The sequence below is a fragment of the Bubalus kerabau genome, chromosome 2 (genome assembly GCF_029407905.1).
Source record: "Bubalus kerabau isolate K-KA32 ecotype Philippines breed swamp buffalo chromosome 2, PCC_UOA_SB_1v2, whole genome shotgun sequence".
NCBI lineage: Eukaryota > Metazoa > Chordata > Mammalia > Artiodactyla > Bovidae > Bubalus > Bubalus kerabau.
Window position 1 is genome coordinate 4253329 of NC_073625.1, and position 17373 is coordinate 4270701.

General features: G+C 41.9%; 1 protein-coding gene across 1 annotated transcript; it reads right to left on the reverse strand.

The window, feature by feature from the left end:
- Positions 1-384: 384 nt before the first annotated feature.
- Positions 385-3007, reverse strand: LOC129642939 (U3 small nucleolar RNA-associated protein 6 homolog). The gene is given in 3 exon segments (XM_055566916.1): positions 385-1177; positions 1179-1210; positions 1241-3007. Coding segments are annotated over 3 exon segments (1797 nt in total). The 5' UTR covers positions 2951-3007; the 3' UTR covers positions 385-1122.
- Positions 3008-17373: the final 14366 nt, after the last annotated feature.

The following is a 17373-nucleotide window of genomic DNA, read 5'->3' on the forward strand; positions in this document are numbered from 1 at the left end:
ATTCCTTAAAAGCTGGCTACTGTTAAGTATTACTGTCCTTGTGAACAAAGATTAAATCAAATTTTTACTTTTTATCTTTTAAATAGCATTTTCCAAGCCAAATGATTATATATACTAATAACATTTCTTTTTTTTTTTTTTTCAATGGAATGCTATGGATTTATTTCACATTTTCAAGGCTATAACATGGAAATAACATGGAAAACAACATAATATTAAGTGAAACATTGTAAGTAAAACTGTACTGAATGCTTCTCTCAGTAACATCATGTTACGTTGAAGGATATACAACTCAAACAACCGCTTCTTTTGCTCCAAAAATGCCCATCTCTGCTGTAAGCTACCCTCTATCCTTGCCTCTGAAGCCCTTCTCTTTCTAAGCTCCTCCCTACCCCTGCCTTTCCTTGTTACTGGGTCTCTGCAGTGCAAACATTTCTCTCCAGATCAGTCCCAGAGACAAACACACTTTTGTAATTTCTTATAATCTTCTTAAAGGACAACTTTCCCCCTAATACCTAGCATCCTATTCTGCTGCTTCAACCAACTCAGGACATCAGCTCTATTCCTTTAACCCCCACTTCCATCCCAAAAGCTTGTCTTCTTTCTTGCCCACGACAGGGACTCAATGAACAAATGAATAAATGATCTAACAGTATAAATCCAATTCTAACAAAGGAAATCATACCAGTGAGTTTAAGTCCAGATGACAAGACTGCAACATTACTCTGTCCCCTCCATACTTTTACACTAAATGCACACCACATATACTTTTATAAGGAGAAAATAAACAGAACTGTATTTTCCTCTCCATTTTAACTGAACCTGAGGTCTAGATTAGAGCTACTCAAGCCTGACAAGGTGTAGTAAAACAAGATGAGTTACATCGTTTCCATGTATTCTGAAAAACATTTGGGGATCTCCATAGGTCTGGCCTTAACAACTGGCTTCTGGCTATTAAACAGCAGCTCTCTTTTCTGGAATTCAAGATTAACACGTCAACAAAATTAAAGCAGGCCTCAAAACGAGACACTATCTCAGCAAACTGCAGATGACTGCATAAAACAAATCTGCCCAGAGGGCTTATAGCACTATTTCACAAAGGTGACTGTGCTCTTCCTCTTTTCACAAACGGCCGGCTTGATACAAAGCATGTTGAGTCATAAACTGCTCTATTGACTCCCTGCAGCATTCTCATGGCTCGCCAATAGACCTGTCCGCAGTTCTCAGGTCGCCAATAGACCTGTCCGCAGTTCTCAGGTCTACCAAGTGCGTGGTTCAATTCTTCTTTGATGTAATCCATCCAGAGATCAGAATCTTTTGTTCCAAATTCTCTCAAAGCCCTCTCATAATACTCTCTTAAGTTCTCCATCTTACAGGATTCTTGCTCCTTCTCAAACTGGATCATCTTCCTAAAAAAATCAACTGAAAATGGACGGTTTTCCTGTAAACTTTTAAACACATCTCTGGCCTTTTTGTAACCACCACTTCGATAAGCCCAATTCAGGTACATTTCCTTCACAGGGACTGAGTCAGCTCCTGGGAGATCAAAGATAGCTCTCTTATAGATTGCTTCAGTTTCTTCTTGCTTTCCGGCATCTTCACTCCACTGGGCCCAAGTAAGCCACAATGGAAGAAGGCAAATCTGAGGTTTCAGGTACTCAAAGGCTTGCTCAAAACCCTTGGACATCTCGTGGCTCTCTGACATAATCAGGGCCTCCAGCTTCACCTGCCACATCTCCACTGATTTTTTGAACAATTTCACCCCAGCATCTGCCACCTCCAGGGATTCCTTTAACAACTGGCGATGCAGCAACAACTTGCTCAACTGCCTGTACTGGAATTCTGGTAAAAGTTTGAGCTCATGTGCCTTCCAGAATGCAACCATGGTTCTTTCCATCCTCTTCTTTCTGAGGAGGCGACTGCTTGTCTTCTTAGTAAACCTCTCCATGCAGAAGTTCATGTAACACTTCCACATAGCCTCTGTGGGCACAGTTTTTACCGCCTCCTCATACACAGCACAGCACCTCTCCTCCCGGCGGCCCATCTCCTTCGCTTTGGCTTGTTTGGTTGTAGGCAGCTCTTCTACTGTCTGTGATTCAATCACTAATTCTTGCCGGGCCACATAGTTCCAAGTGACGGGGTCATCTGCGTGCAGAGCCTTAAGGTCATTGTAAATTTCTCTTTGCAGATCTTTGGCAAAGTCAAACAGCCGTGCAATTGAAAGCAGTGACACATGAAATTTTGCACTTTTAATTACACTTGTAGAATTCTTATAGATGATCCGTGCCAACTCGCCCGTAAGGATTTCTTCAGCATGCTAGAGACTCCCCACATCCATGTTGGCTTTTTCAAACTCTTGCTTTTCCTTCCTCAATTTTTCAGCATGCATCAGCTCCATCCTAAAGTATTCTTCATAAAGTTTCGGGCAACGTGGGTGAAAGCACAGAGCCCGAAGAAATAACTGTCTTGCACTTTCTGAAGAAATGCGGTCTTCCAGTTCCCATTTGGCCGCCAAAATCCACAAACCTGGCTTGTTCGAATGAAAGGCCAACAAGGAAGAAAATATCTTGCTAAGGTGAATGTTGGAAGCCCACTTCCTACAAAAGGCTATAAAAGACAGCCAAAGTCGAACATCATCTTTCCACTTAATTGATGCACGTCGGAAGACACTCTGTATCCGATGTATTATAGGATCCTCAATCTCATCCTTCTTAAATGTATATCCAACACGAGCTCTCCTTTTCTCAATCAGATCCAAAAGATTAATTTCATACTGAACATATCTGATAAAGTCATCCTTTAAAAGACTTCTTCGCTGTATTCTGTATTCTAGTTCTAAAGCCTTCCTAATGATTGCCTTAATCTCCGCATGACTAAAGAGTCCAGTGCACTCCAGCTGTTCTAATTCGGGAAGTCGATCCTCTACACGTTCCTGAATTACTTCCGCCATGATAGCCGAACGCCACAACCCACCAGAGCTCCTCTCACTGACTACATGCGAAGGAAATGGCCCTAATAACATTTCTATACACTGGAGCCCATAAGTGAGGGAAAAAAAGCAAAGCTTAACTAGTTTTGCTGAAGGATGTCTTGGAAGGGACTTAGAAAATCATAAAACATACCTGCTTCTTTTGAAATCGTAGAGGAAGATTGCCAAATCACATTGTGATCGTGTTATATTTCCTATATTGAGAATGAAAGTACATATAGCATTTGGATATGGGAACCAATAGCCATTTCTTAGTATTTTCCATCTTAAACCAATAAGAAAAAACATGATATAAGCTCTTGTTAAAGAGAAGTCAGAATTTTGTCCTTCCAGCAGTTTCAAAGATCATGTTTCCATCTCAAACATCTAGTTTCGACCTCAAATGACTAAATGGAGGAATTATTCTGTAGAGATATCTACTCTCCCTGTGCTAATCCATTCTTCCAAGAGCAGCATTCTGATGCCTGATTTATTTTTCTTCTGCACAGGTCTCCTGACTGGGGAAGCAGGGGCAGAGGCCCTGGGTGAGACCTGCACTGGAGGACACTTTGTGCTGTGAAGGAAAGATGCGTGAAGACTGCTGGTGGCAAGTCTCCTTTCTTCTGCCGCCCTGTGAGTAGGTGCCTGCACCCAGCCCTCTCCATCAGAAGTTGGTTAATGGTCCTCAGTGGCCATTTGATTATGCCCACAGGGATATTACTGCAACTCAAGTGAAAGTGGCTCAGTTGTGTCCGACTCTTTGCAACCCCATGGACTATCGAATCCATGGAATTCTCCAGGCCAGAACACTGGAGTGGGTAGCCTTTCCCTTCTCCAGGGGATCTTCCCAACCCAGGGATTGAACCCAGGTCTCCTGCATTGCAGGCAGATTCTTTACCAGCTGAGCCACTAGGGACGCCTATCCATTCTCCAGCGGATCTTTCTGACCCAGGAATCGAACCAGGGTCCCCTGCGTTGCAGGTGGATTCTTTACCAACTGAGCTATCAGGGAAGCCCACCTCTACTAAAGGGGTTTATTAAACTATTCCTATCAATTACATATACTGTTATTCTGGTTAGCTGTTGCTGTGTAACAAATTACATCAAAACTGAAAAGAATGACCCTTTTTTTTTTCATGACTTTTATGAGCCAGAAATGTAGGCAGGACTGAGAGAGCTGATTCTTATTTTAAAGTATTTATTTATTTATTTGGCTGCCTTGGGTCTTAGTTGTGGCCCGTGGATCTTCTGTTGTGGTGCCGGGTCTCTCTGGTTGGGGTGCACAGCCTTGGTTGCTCCATGGCATGTAGGGGCTTAATCCCCACCAGGGGTCAAATCCACGTCCCCTAACATAGGGGTAAAATAAGGAGGATTCTTAACTACTGGACCAGCAGGGGCATTTCTGAGCTGACACTTGACCAGAGTCACTTGGTGGCCTTGAGGGTCTAAGAATGCCAGCTGCCTTAGCAGAGTGGTCCTGCTAAGCCCTCCACGTGGCCACTATGATAGGGTAGATGCACTTCTTACATACTTGATGGCTTCCCCAGAATGAGTGTTCTGAGAGAAGAAGAAAGAAAGAGGCAGACTTCTGACCCGGTCCCTGAAGTCACCCAGGATTATTTCCACTTAACTTTATTAGTCAGAGAAGGCAATGGCACCCCACTCCAGTACTCTTGCCTGGAATATCCCATGGATGGAGGAGCCTGGTGGGCTGCAGTCCATGGGGTCGCTAAGAGTAGGACATGACTGAGCAACTTCACTTTCACTTTTCACTTTCATGCATTGGAGAAGGAAATGGCAACCCACTCCAGTGTTCTTGCCTGGAGAATCCTGGGATTGGGGAGCCTGGTGGGCTCTATGGGGTTGCACAGAGTCGGACATGACTGGAGCGACTTAGCAGCAGCAGCAACTTTATTAGTAAAAAGCGAGTCACGGGCCCAGTCCGGATCTAAAGAAAGGGTGGATGAATACACAAGGTCATGAACTGGGAGGGCATGGCTCACTAAGTGTCCTTAGAGACTAGTCTCTCTGAGAGGAGTTAGATGAAAGCAATTGTTTCAATCCTGCTGTAATCCCAGTGATGCTTTTGCAGCCCTTATCAGTCGGCACCTTAGAAACCTCCTGGTTGGCCTCCTCCTTACTCAGGCTCTCCTCATGCTGATAACCCATACTGGCTGCTGCAAGGTATGTCGACAGTCTTCTCGGTGGGAACTTGGTTAACCTGAGTTCAAGAGTCTTTGCCATGTGTGACTGATTAAGAATCTAAATTCACACTCTGAATCTCAGCTCACCCGCTGCACTCCCACTTCAGTAGAAATCGGGTTGGAATTCTCAGCTGGCCCAGTTCTTCACTATACAGCTCTGCTGCTGCGTCACTTTAGTCGTGTCCGACTCTGTGCGACCCCATAGACGGCAGCCCACCAGGCTCTCCCGTCCCTGGGATTCTCCAGGCAAGAACACTGGAGTGGGTTGCCATTTCCTTCTCCAATGCATGAAAGTGAAAAGTGAAAGTGAAGTCGCTCAGTCGTGTCCAACTCTTAGCGACCCCATGGACTGCAGCCCACCAGGCTCCTCTGTCCATGGGATTTTCCAGGCAAGAGTACTGGAGTGGGGTGCCATTGGACCACGTGTTTAATCCTATAACACCACTCCAGTTTTATGTGTCCCTGTGTAACTCAGATCTTAAGTAACTGTTGCACAACATCTGCTGATACTTCTGTCAGTGCTATTTATTATTGAAATACTCCTCTTCCTGCTTCTGCCCTTCCTTCTACAGTTTAGTCAACTGGAAATCAAGTGATCCTTTAAAAATCCCTCAGACTATGACACTTCTCTACCTGGAACCAGTTGGTGTCTACTCTTCTTACTTTAGTAAAACCCAGCGTTCTTACAATGATTTATGATGCCTGATGTGATGCACACCTGCTTTCTCGCTCCCTGTTCTTATATATTTGTTCATTCGTCCATTCATTCAGCAAGTATCTACTTAGTGTGTACTGTGTGCTAGGCACTGTCTCGTATGCAGAGAATAAGTGACCAAAGTGAAGAAAAACGCTGTCTTTGTGGAGTTTGGCCACTCCCGCTCACAATTCTCTATCCACAGTGGTCTCCTTGCTGTTCCTGAAGCCTTCGAAGCATCTTCCCGTCTCTGGCCTTCGTGTCTGTTGCTTTCTCTGTTTGGGAATGCTCTTCTCCCAAACGTTCACACAGCTCGCTCCCTCACTTCATTTACATTCAAGCATCACTTCTGCAGAATCTGTTTCTTGACTATTCTATAGAAAATAGTGGCCATCTCTATACCATATTACCTTACCCCTCTCAATAATATTTATCACCATATGATAAGCTGTCTATTTGATTGTTGCTTGTTATCTTCCTCTTTCTAGACTAGAACGGAATATCTATATGGAGAGAGCTCAGCTGTGTTGTAACTCTGTCCAAATCATAGTGGGCATTCAATAAGTGCTTGTCGAATACCTTTTCGGATTTAATAATATGAATTCTGTTAACAAAAACCAAATGGCTTTTCAATGATTACAAGTCCCCTCAGTCAGTCAGTTCAGTTGCTCAGTCGTGTCCGACTCTTTGCGACCCCACGGACTGCAGCACAGAGGGCCTCCCTGTCCATCACCAACTCCCTGAGCCTGCTCAAACTCAGGTCCACTGGGTCAGTGATGCCATCCAGCCATCTCATCCTCTGTCGTCTGCTACCTGTTGGGATTTTTAATTTATCTAGGCCATTTAGCTACAGATGAGAGTGCACTGGTGATTTGAATTCCTTCTTCAAGGTTACATATTTACCTGCGTTGCGTGCATGCTGAGTCGCTTTAGTCGTGTCAGACTCTTTGTGACACCATGGACTGTAGCCTGCTAGGCTCCTCTGTCCGTGGGATTCTCCAGGCAAGAATACTGGAGTGGGTTGCCATGCCCTTCTCCAGGGGATCTTCCTGACCCAGGGATTGAACCTGCATCTCTTGCAGCTTCTGCAATGGCAGGTGGGGTCTTTATCACTACTGCCACCTGAGGGGCCCAGATATTTACCGATAGTAGCATATTTAAGAGATAGCTTAAGCCCTACTCCACGGTTATACACAACAGTTCAAAGCCTCATTTGTGGAAGAGAAAATATATGGGAGAAGATCTTGAGTTATCTTTAAATTATCCATATTTTCATATTCATGCATAATGCTCACTCCCAATTAATTTTGTTAGGCTATAAAGCAGCAAATGTTGGTTTATTTTAATTAAAAAGCTACTCAAATTAAACCAACACCATTTAAAGTTCCATTACATAAAATAGGCCATCATACATTATGCAGTAACTTCATACAAATACAATCAACTGAATAGAATTAAAAAAATTTGTCAGTGAAGTTCCTTAAATTGGTTGAGTTACCCACTAAGTACCTCTTATTTGTCATTCAAAGACCTCAGATACTGCCTTGGTAGGCCATGCTGCGTGTATAGACAGATTTCTTTGTTATTAAAATTTTTTTCTTTATTATTTATTTTTTTTCATTTTGTTTGCTTTTAAAGCTCTTTATTTTATATTAGATCATAGCCAATTGATAATGTTGTGATAGTTTCACATGCACAGCAGAGTAACTCAGCCATACTTACACATATATCCAATCTCCCCCAAAACCCCCTGCCATCCAAGTTGCCACATAACTTTGAGCAGAGTTCCCTGTGCTATACAGTAAGTCCTCGTTAGTTAACCATTTATAGTTAGGGAGTTTGGGAATCAACATTTATGTAGACAGATTTATTTCAATCTTTTCTATCTTTAACTTTCAAGTTACACAGGATTTTGAGCCATTTTGACAATATTAACTCAAAAAGGGGGGGAAAAGTTATAATGGATACTGAGTTCTTCTGGTTGATCTGAAGCAATATTAAATAAATTATCATCATTACTCATGAAGGAAATATTAATATCATTGATAATTTCGCACAGGAGTCGGCAAATCTAGGTTGCAGGACAGACCTGCCTACAACTTATTGTTCAGTCTGAGACCTAACAGTGTTTTCTATTTTTTAATGACTGGAAAAAATCAAATGGAGCACATTTCATGATGTGCACATTATATGAAATTCAAATTTCAGCATCTATAAATAAAGTTTCATTGGATACAGTCTCAACTGCTTGTTTACACATTATCTATGGCAGCTTTCATGGTGGCTCGGATGGTAAGGGATTTGCCTGCAATGTGGTAGACCCAGGTTTGATCCCTGGGTCAGGAAGATCCCCTGGAGAAGGGAATGGCTATCCACTCCAGTATTCTTGCCTGGAGAGTTCCGTGGACAGAGGAGCCTGGTGGGCTACAATCCATGGTGTCCCAAAGAGTTGGACATGACTGAGCAACTGACACTTTCACTTTTGTGGCAGCTTTCATGTAAAGTTGAATAGTGTCAAGAGGGATCAGTTCAGTTCAGTCGCTCAGTCGTGTCCAACTCTTTGAGACCCCATGAATCGCAGCACGCCAGGCCTCCCTGTCCATCACCAACTCCCGGAGTTCACTCAGACTCATGTCCATCGAGTCAGTGATGCCATCCAGCCATCTCATCCTCTGTCGTCCCCTTCTCCTCCCGCCCCCAATCCCTCCCAGCATCAGAGTCTCTTCCAATGAGTCAACTCTTCACATGAGGTGGCCAAAGTACTGGAGTTTCAGCTTTAGCATCATTCCTTCCAAAGAAATCCCAGGGCAGATCTCCTTCAGAATGGACTGGTTGGATCTCCTTGCAGGCCAAGGGACTCTCAAGAGTCTTCTCCAACACCACAGTTCAAAAGCATCAATTCTTTGGCGCTCAGCCTTCTTCACACTCCAACTCTCACATCCATACATGACCACTGGAAAAGCCATAGCCTTGACTAGACAGACCTTTGTTGGCAAAGTAATGTCTCTGCTTTTGAATATGCTATCTAGGTTGGTCATAACTTTCCTTCCAAGGAGTAAGCGTCTTTTAATTTCATGGCTGCAGTCACCATCTGCAGTGATTTTGGAGCCCAGAAAAATAAAGTCTGACACTGTTTCCACTGTTTCCCCATCTATTTCCCATGAAGTGATAGGACCAGATGCCATGATCTTCGTTTTCTGAATGTTGAGCTTTAAGCCAACTTTTTCACTCTCCTCTTTCACTTTCAGCAAGAGGCTTTTGAGTTCCTCTTCACTTTCTGCCATAAGGGTGGTGTCATCTGCATATCTGAGGTTATTGATATTTCTCCCGGCAGTCTTGATTGCAGCTTGTGTTTCTTCCAGTCCAGCGTTTCTATGATGTACTCTGCATAGAAGTTAAATAAGCAGGGTGACAATATACAGCCTTGGCTAACTCCTTTTCCTGTTTGGAACCAGTCTGTTGTTCCATGTCCAGTTCTAACTGTTGCTTCCTGACCTGCATACGAATTTCTCAAGAGGCAGATCAGGTGGTCTGGTATTCCCATCTCTTTGAGAATTTTCCACAGTTTATTGTGATCCAACAGTCAAAGGCTTTGGCATAGTCAATAGGGCAGAAATAGATGTTTTTCTGGAACTCTCTTGCTTTTTCCATGATCCAGCAGATATTGGCAATTTGATCTCTGGTTCCTCTGCCTTTTCTAAAACCAGCTTGAACATCTGGAAGTTCATGGTTCACATATTGCTGAAGCCTGGCTTGGAGAATTTTGAGCATTACTTTACTAGCGTGTGAGATGAGTGCAATTGTGTGGTAGTTTGAGCATTCTTTGACATTGCCTTTCTTTGGGATTGGAATGAAAACTGACCTTTTCCAGTCCTGTGGCCACTGCTGAGTTTTCCAGATTTGCTGGCATATTGAGTGCAGCACTTTCGCAGCATCATCTTTCAGGATTTGAAATAGCTCAACTGGAATTCCATCACCTCCATTAGTTTTGTTCGTAATAATGCTTTCTAAGGCCCATTTGACTTCACATTCCAGGATGTCTGGCTGTAGGTCAGTGATCACGCCATTGTGATTATGTGGGTCGTGAAGATCTTTTTTGTACAGTTCTTCTGTGTATTCTTGCCACTTCTTCTGAATATCTTCTGCTTCTGTTAGGTCCATACCATTTCTGTCCTTTATTGAGCCCATCTTTGCATGAAATGTTCCCTTGGCATCTCTAATTTTCTTGAAGAGATCTCTAGTCTTTCGCATTCTGTTGTTTTCCTCTATTTCTTGGCATTGATCGCTGAGGGATCATTTGACCTCAATTCTCAAAATAGGAACTGTCTGTACTTTTCCAGAAAAAACTTTGCTGACTCTGATTTAGTATTCTGATTTCTCTAATTTTCTCAGTAGAACATATACATCAAAATTAAGAAAAGCAAAATGCAGACTTGCCATCTCTCCCTTGGACAGCCCTGCTTCATGGCTGTGGAGCAGTTTCAGGCTGTGCTGAGTCCATAGCTTTGGGGTGGGGACTCCCTGACCCACTGCACATGTCCTTCTAGTGAGGCCTATGTGGGATTATGTCCTTGTTCACTGTCCCTCATTCATTCTGTGCATTGTTGTAAATAACATTTCCCAAAGGCAGGCTCTCTCATTAGTAATGACAGCACACATTTTTCTCAGGGTTTATTTTATTTACATCTTTAGAGTATTTTTAGTTATGTGCTTGTGTTAATACTGTAATTTAAATAGGGTAATAATTTAAAGAAACAAAATCCATAAAGTGATACTACAGATGTAACTACTTGCCGTGTAGAACAGATTGTGTCAATATTCATAAGCAAAAGTATCTAGCTTCCCATTAATTTTGATTTGAAGTGAAGATGGTGCTCAATCATGAATTATGCCTGGAGAAAAAACAGGACTGGGTTCATGTCATGAATAAAAAATGGATATCTGTATTTCAGTGCATTACACAGAAGCAGATACTAATCTTTCAGTCCTTATCATGTCTAGGTAGCAAGTTTTGGTCTGAATCCTTTAAAACAAAATTAGTGATGTGCTAGGAACCCGAGAAATCCTCACAGACTGGGCTTCTTTTCAGTCTCTCTTTCTGGGTCTGTTTATTAATAATGTCACTGGAACTTATCTAGCTCACAAAGACAGTTATACTTTATAAAGTCATTGGTATTTTATCAAGAGGCTTACTTTTAAAGTAAAAATGTTTCCTTAGTGATGCTGCATATAAGCAACAGATAAATGTTAACTCCATATGATTTGTGTGACTTTTTAAATAAAGGGAGAGAAAGTAAACACTCACTTTTGCCCTTTTTGTTCTAAACTTGAGCTAGAAGAACACTCATTTCAGTTCTGTAGGTTTGTTTTATTTTGAGGGAAACTTTTTTCCTAATTGACAATTTCATGCAGATAATTGTAGATTCACATACAGCAGTAGGAAATTATAGAATGAACTTGTGCGTCTTTTATTAATTTCTTTCTCCTAATGAAGATACTTTGCAAAACTCTAGTTAAATACCACAACCCAGGTATTGATTATGGCTATGGCCCACCTGCCTTACTCAGATTCCTCAGCTTGTATTTGGATTTTTTATGTGTATGTTTACTTCTGTATAATTTTATCACACATATAAAGTCACCCCTGCTCTTTTATTACTGTTTAAATTGATGTTTGCCTGATATCTTTTACTATTTTTTAAAAATTTCAACTGACCTGTATTGAATTTGAAGTGAGTTTTTTGTAAACAGCATAAAGTTGGGTTATTTTTTGAATCAACTATTTACTCTCTGTTTTTTGATTGATGTATTTAAATACTTGACATCCCAGTAGTTAGTGATGTGATAGAATTGCCCAGTGTTTTATTTACTTTTTTTCCCCTTTGGTTTTTGCCTCTAGTTCCCATTCCCATGTTTCTGTTTTCTTGCGTTCTTATAAGTAACTTGAACATGTTTAGAATTAATTTTTTTTATATTTACTTATAGTGTTTTGGGTGTCTTTGTGGAGCTTTCAGAAGGGCTGCTCTGGGTACACTATGATACATATGTTTGAGAACAGCTACTGGTCTCAACATTCTACCACTGTGAGAGACGTATGGGGAGCTCACTTGCATTTAGATTCATTTTCCTTCCTTCCTTTTAAATATCATTACATTAAATATCAGGTGGTTTGGGTGTTTTGTTTTAATCATCAAATAGAATTCATAAAATTCATGAAGTAAATGATAGCTTGCTGTATGTACCTATATTTCTTGTCTCTGTGGTTCTTGCTTCTGACGAAGAAGAAAACTTTGTTCATTTTCTAATTTCAGTTTTGTTTGAAGAATGTCCTTTGATCTTTAAGGATAGATCTGCTAGTAACAAAATATTTTAATTTTTTTTTCTTCTGAGAATGTCATTATTTCCCCTTTATCCATGAAGGGTGGTTTTGCCAGTGTGGTGGGTTGAATGGCGGTCCTTACAAGGTGTTTATGTCCTAATACCCAGCATCTGTGAATGTCGCCCAATTTGGAAAAAAATGTTTTGCAGATTATTAATAATTGAGGTAAGCATTGTGAGATGAAATCATTCAAGTGAAACCTACCTTCAGTGACAGTTATTCTTGTAAGAGACAGAATAGGGGCAGAGGGACAGATGTGAAGATAGAGGAAGAGGCTGCAGCTTAAGAACGCCTGGTGCCACTAGAAATTGGGAGAAGCAAAGAGTGAATTCTCCTCTAGAACTCAGAGGCTGTACAGCCTTATCTATGTCTTGATTTTGGCCTTCTGCCCTCCAGAATTGCAAGGGATAAATTTCTGTTGTTGTAAACCACTCAGTTTAATATAGCTTCCCTAGTAAACTAATATAGCCAAATAAAAATTTCGTAGTTGACAGTTCTTTTTTTCATTGTGTAGAAATTGTTGCAGCACTTCCTTCTGGCTTCCATGGGTTCAGATGAGAAATCTGTTGTTATTCAAATAGGCTTTTCTCTATTGATAATATGTTGTGTTCAGCTGCTTTTAAGATTTTTTCCCCCTGTTTTTAGTTTTCAGAAATTCAATAATGATGTCTTGGCATGGATTTCTTTGGGAAAGAAATCTTATTTCGGATTTGCTCAACTTCTGGAATCTACAGGTTTGCATCTTTCACTAAGTTAGGGAAGATTTCAGTCTCTTTTTGGATATTTTTTCACCTTCACTCTCTTTCTCTTTTCCTTCTTGAACTCTGAGGATGCAGATGTTGAATATTTTCTTATTGACCCACAGATTCCTAGGTTCTCTTCATTTTTTTTTCTTTGTGTGGTCAGATTGCAAAATTCAGGGTTTTTTTGTCCACAAATCCATAGATTCTGTTCTCTGTCATCTCTGCTCCACTATTAAATCCATGCAGATTAAAAAAAAATTCTGTTATTATATTTTTCAGTTCTGTGATTTACAGTTGATACTTTTTAAAATAACTTCTCTTTCTTGGATGATCATTTCTAATTTTTTATTCAGGCCAAGAAAATTTGTACCTGATTGTGGAAGCATTTTTATGTCAGCCGCTTTAAAACCCTTGTCAGATTATCCCAGCATCCAATTTATCTCAGTGTTGGCATCAACTGACTGTCATTTCTCATTCAAGTTGCAATTTTCTTGGTTCTTGGTATGACAAGTAATTTTATTTTATTGTATCCTGGACATTTTGTCTATTATGTCAAGAAGCTGTGGGTCCTGTTCAACTCTTTTAATTTCGCATTCAGTCACTCTGGTTAGGTTGATTTGTAGAGCCCGCCTACATCTGTGGGCTGTGGTCCCAATGACAGTTGAATTTTTAAGGCGTTTGTGGTGTTGTTTTGGTCTTCTGGCTTATCTGGTGCCACTGGGACCCCCTGCACCCCTACTGATACTGCCTAAGGAGTGGAAAAGGTTTCTCCGTACTGGGCCCCGAGGTTTCTCTTAGTAGGGGATGGAGTCTCGGGTTCATGTCAAAGAGGCTTCCCTGGCCAGACTCCTGCAGTGACGGCATTAAAATCCCTGCTGCGGGAGATGCGGGACATTTCTCGGGCCAGGAGCTTGTTGTGGCCGGATCTCCCCTAATGGGGCCCCCTGGCCACCCCTATGTCTCTGGGCAGGGGAGGGAGTCTCAGGCCTGGGGAGACAGTGCGACTTCTGGCCAGGCTTGTTGTGTTGAGACCCGTCTCTGAGCCGCTGGACGCCCTCCGCATCTTCTGGCTGGGGGAGGTGAGGCCCCGCCAGAAAGGAGAGCACTCGTCCTGGCCATTGATGGTGAGTGGAGCTCTCAACCGGTTCCCCACTCGAGAGGGGCCGGAGGTTCAGCTGGTGTTGACAGAGGGTCTTTGACCCTCAGGAGGAATAAGCCTACCTAGACTGTCTTCCTGTGCTAGTTTGAGGTCAGGGAATGTTGAGTCTGCATCATCCTCTTCTGGGTGGAGGAATGTGAGACATACTGCTGATGTGTTTTTCCTCCAGGTTCTGGGGTCTCAAACCAGTTTGCCTTCTTCTTGTCACCTTTTAGAGTTCTGCTTTTGTTGCCTCTTTTTGTTATCTTCAGAGTTTATAATTTTACTAGGCAGGGAGGAGCAGAGAGACATGGCTTTACAACATCTTGCTTGGACCCAAAGTTTTAGGTAAACATTTAATTCAAATGTACTGTGTATGCAAAGAAGGAATACCTAATATTATGGTTGAATTTTATCCTCCAAAAGGATTCTTAAAAGCCTAACCCCCAGTGCTTCAAAATGTGACCTTATTTGGAAATAGGTGTGTTGCAGTTATAATTACTTACAATGAGGTCCTACAGGAGTAGGGTGAGCCCTTAATCCAATATGACTGGGGTCACTGAGAAGAGGGGAAGAGACACAAAGATATAGACACGTTAGGGGAGAACATTATGTGACAACCCGGGCAGAGATTAAAGTGTTGTAGCTGCATGTCAAAGGATGCCACGGGCACCAGTGAACCACAAGAGGCAGGAAGACACGAGGAAGGATTGTCCCTTTCAGGTTTCAGAGGGAGTGCGGCCCTGCCAACACCTTGATCTGAGAGTCTAGCCTCCAGAGCTGTGAGACGATTGATTTCTGTGGTTTTAAGTCACCCAGCCTGTGGTACTTTGTTACAGCAGCTCCAGAAACCTAATACACCCTGTATTTAAAAAATCCCATCTGGCCAGAGGAAAGATGGTCAGATTATGAAACTGAACTATTGATGGATCACAGAAGTATCACATATTTTCCAAGCCTATAACCCAATTAATTTTTACCAGCCATGAACAATTATTTTTAGAGGTGGGAACACAGGACTGTAAGCCTTCCACATGCTTCTTTTGATAACATTTTCTATTTGGACACCTACTCACCATAATGTATGGTTAGAGACAAAGCCTTCATTGCTGCCTGGAAACCTGGTTCATCTCTTGTTGAATCCTTTTCCATTTTCCTACGTTTTTTCCCTAAGTGTCTTTTATGCTCTGCAAATTATTAGTTTATTCTCTTTCAAGCAAACTGATTCCAGATGACTTGTCTTCCTACTCATTTTTATAAAACAGAAGATTCATAAAATGAATCCCTTCAACTCTTCTCTTATCCTCTTCAAGGAAGAGTTCAAATTGGCATTGTATCTCCTCCCACATCTTTGTGCAAATATATGTTTTTGAAGATAAAACTCGGCTTTAGGTCCACTAGCCCCTCTGGAGGTGAAGTGTTGGGTAGTGGAAAAAACATAATTTAGGTGTACTTACTGGCATTTCTGGACCTCTGGATTTTTTTATTCATAAATGAAAGGTGTCGGGTTGGATTATCTTCAGGTTTACTTCCAATCCTAGCATCTGGAACCAGTTTCAAGAGACCACTCGTGGCAAAGGACAGGCTGTGTGGGAAGATCTGTCCAAAAGAATCATGCAGTCAGAGACCAGCTCCTTCCGTTGCTTACCTTGCTTTCTCGTGTTAAGCAATGAGCAAAAGGGGGGTCAAGGTGGAACCAGGAGTGTCTGGAGAGCCAGTCCATGTGACACAGGGGAAGTGTGTGTAAATGAGGGGCAAGAACCAAGGACTCAGTATCAGGCAGTTTCACGGTCGTATTCTTTTCTTTTTGAATGTTTGTCTATGTATTTGGCTGTGTTGCAGCATGCAGGATCTTGATGGCAGCACACAGGAGTCTTTGCGATGAGGCTCGTGGACTCCTGTTGTAGCGCATCACTTTAGTTGTCCCACGGCACGTGGAATCTTAGTCCCTCTGACCAGGTGTCAAACCGACATGCCCCGCTTTGGAAGGGGGATTCTTAAGCACTGGACCACTGGGGAAGCCCCCGCTTTGGGAGGGGGATTCTTACCCACTGGACCACTGGGGAAGCCTCCGCTTTGGAAGGGGGATTCTTAAGCACTGGACCACTGGGGAAGCCCCGAGTCATGTTCTACACCAGTGCTGTCGAATGGAAATATAACACAAAACCTAAATGCAAGCTACATATACAGAACGCCACAGGTGAGATCGTATGAACTATATGCTGCATTCTTTATTTAACATCAAGTCTTGGGATTCCAGCACGTATTTTTTTATTCACATCACATCTCAGTTTGATGACACTTCGTATACTTTAACCACAGGTAGCTGGTTGCTCCCGTGCTAAACAGTGTAGGTCTATACTGCACGCTATCAGCGACTTACGGTTGCATTCACATTACCTCTTTCAGTCATCACTAAACCACCCATCTACTGTTCCCCGTCGTCCAGGTTTCTTACTTCTTGCCTTCATCGCTGCTCTTTCAATTTTATATCCACTGTTAGGCTCCAAATGAGGATTTCACAAGGACAATAATTATCCCTCTGAATCATTTCTTACCTTGACAAAATCAGAATAATAATAAAAAAAAAAAGCACCAAGAGGGAAAAGCTACAATTTGTTTGAGAACTATTTACTATATTTATATAGTGTTTTATGGCTTTCCATGTCTTTTTGCTGCAGTACTTTATTTAGCTTTCACAGTGATCTGTGAACTTCTCCAACCCCTGTTTCCACTTTCTGCACAGTACACTTAGGTGTCAGTATGTTCAAAGCTAAAATGATGACTCTTCCTTTCTGTGCTTTTTTATTTGTCTTGGTATTCTTGAACATAGAGAGGGGTGAACCAGCAATTGCTCCATCCGCCTGCCTGGGAGACAACCTACCTACCAACCCGCCTCATCTCCTCCCTTTCTCACTTCCAAATCCCTTATCTGATCTATCACCAAGCTCCACTGATTCTACTCTAAAATATATATTCATTCTAGATGGTTTATTTCATCTTACCTTGATGGTCAAGCCCAGGTCATTTCATGCCTAAACCATCATCATTTTTTTTTTACAACTGGTCTTTGCTTCCTTACTAGTTCCCTAATCTTCCCCCCTCTTTCTGAAGCACATGTGTATTTATGGCACTTGCCCATACAAAATTTTAACAAGTCCATATTTCTTAGAACATCGCTTCTCCAAGTTTAATGTGAATTCAAATACTCTGAGGCTACTGTGAAGTGCAGATTCTGGTTCGGTAG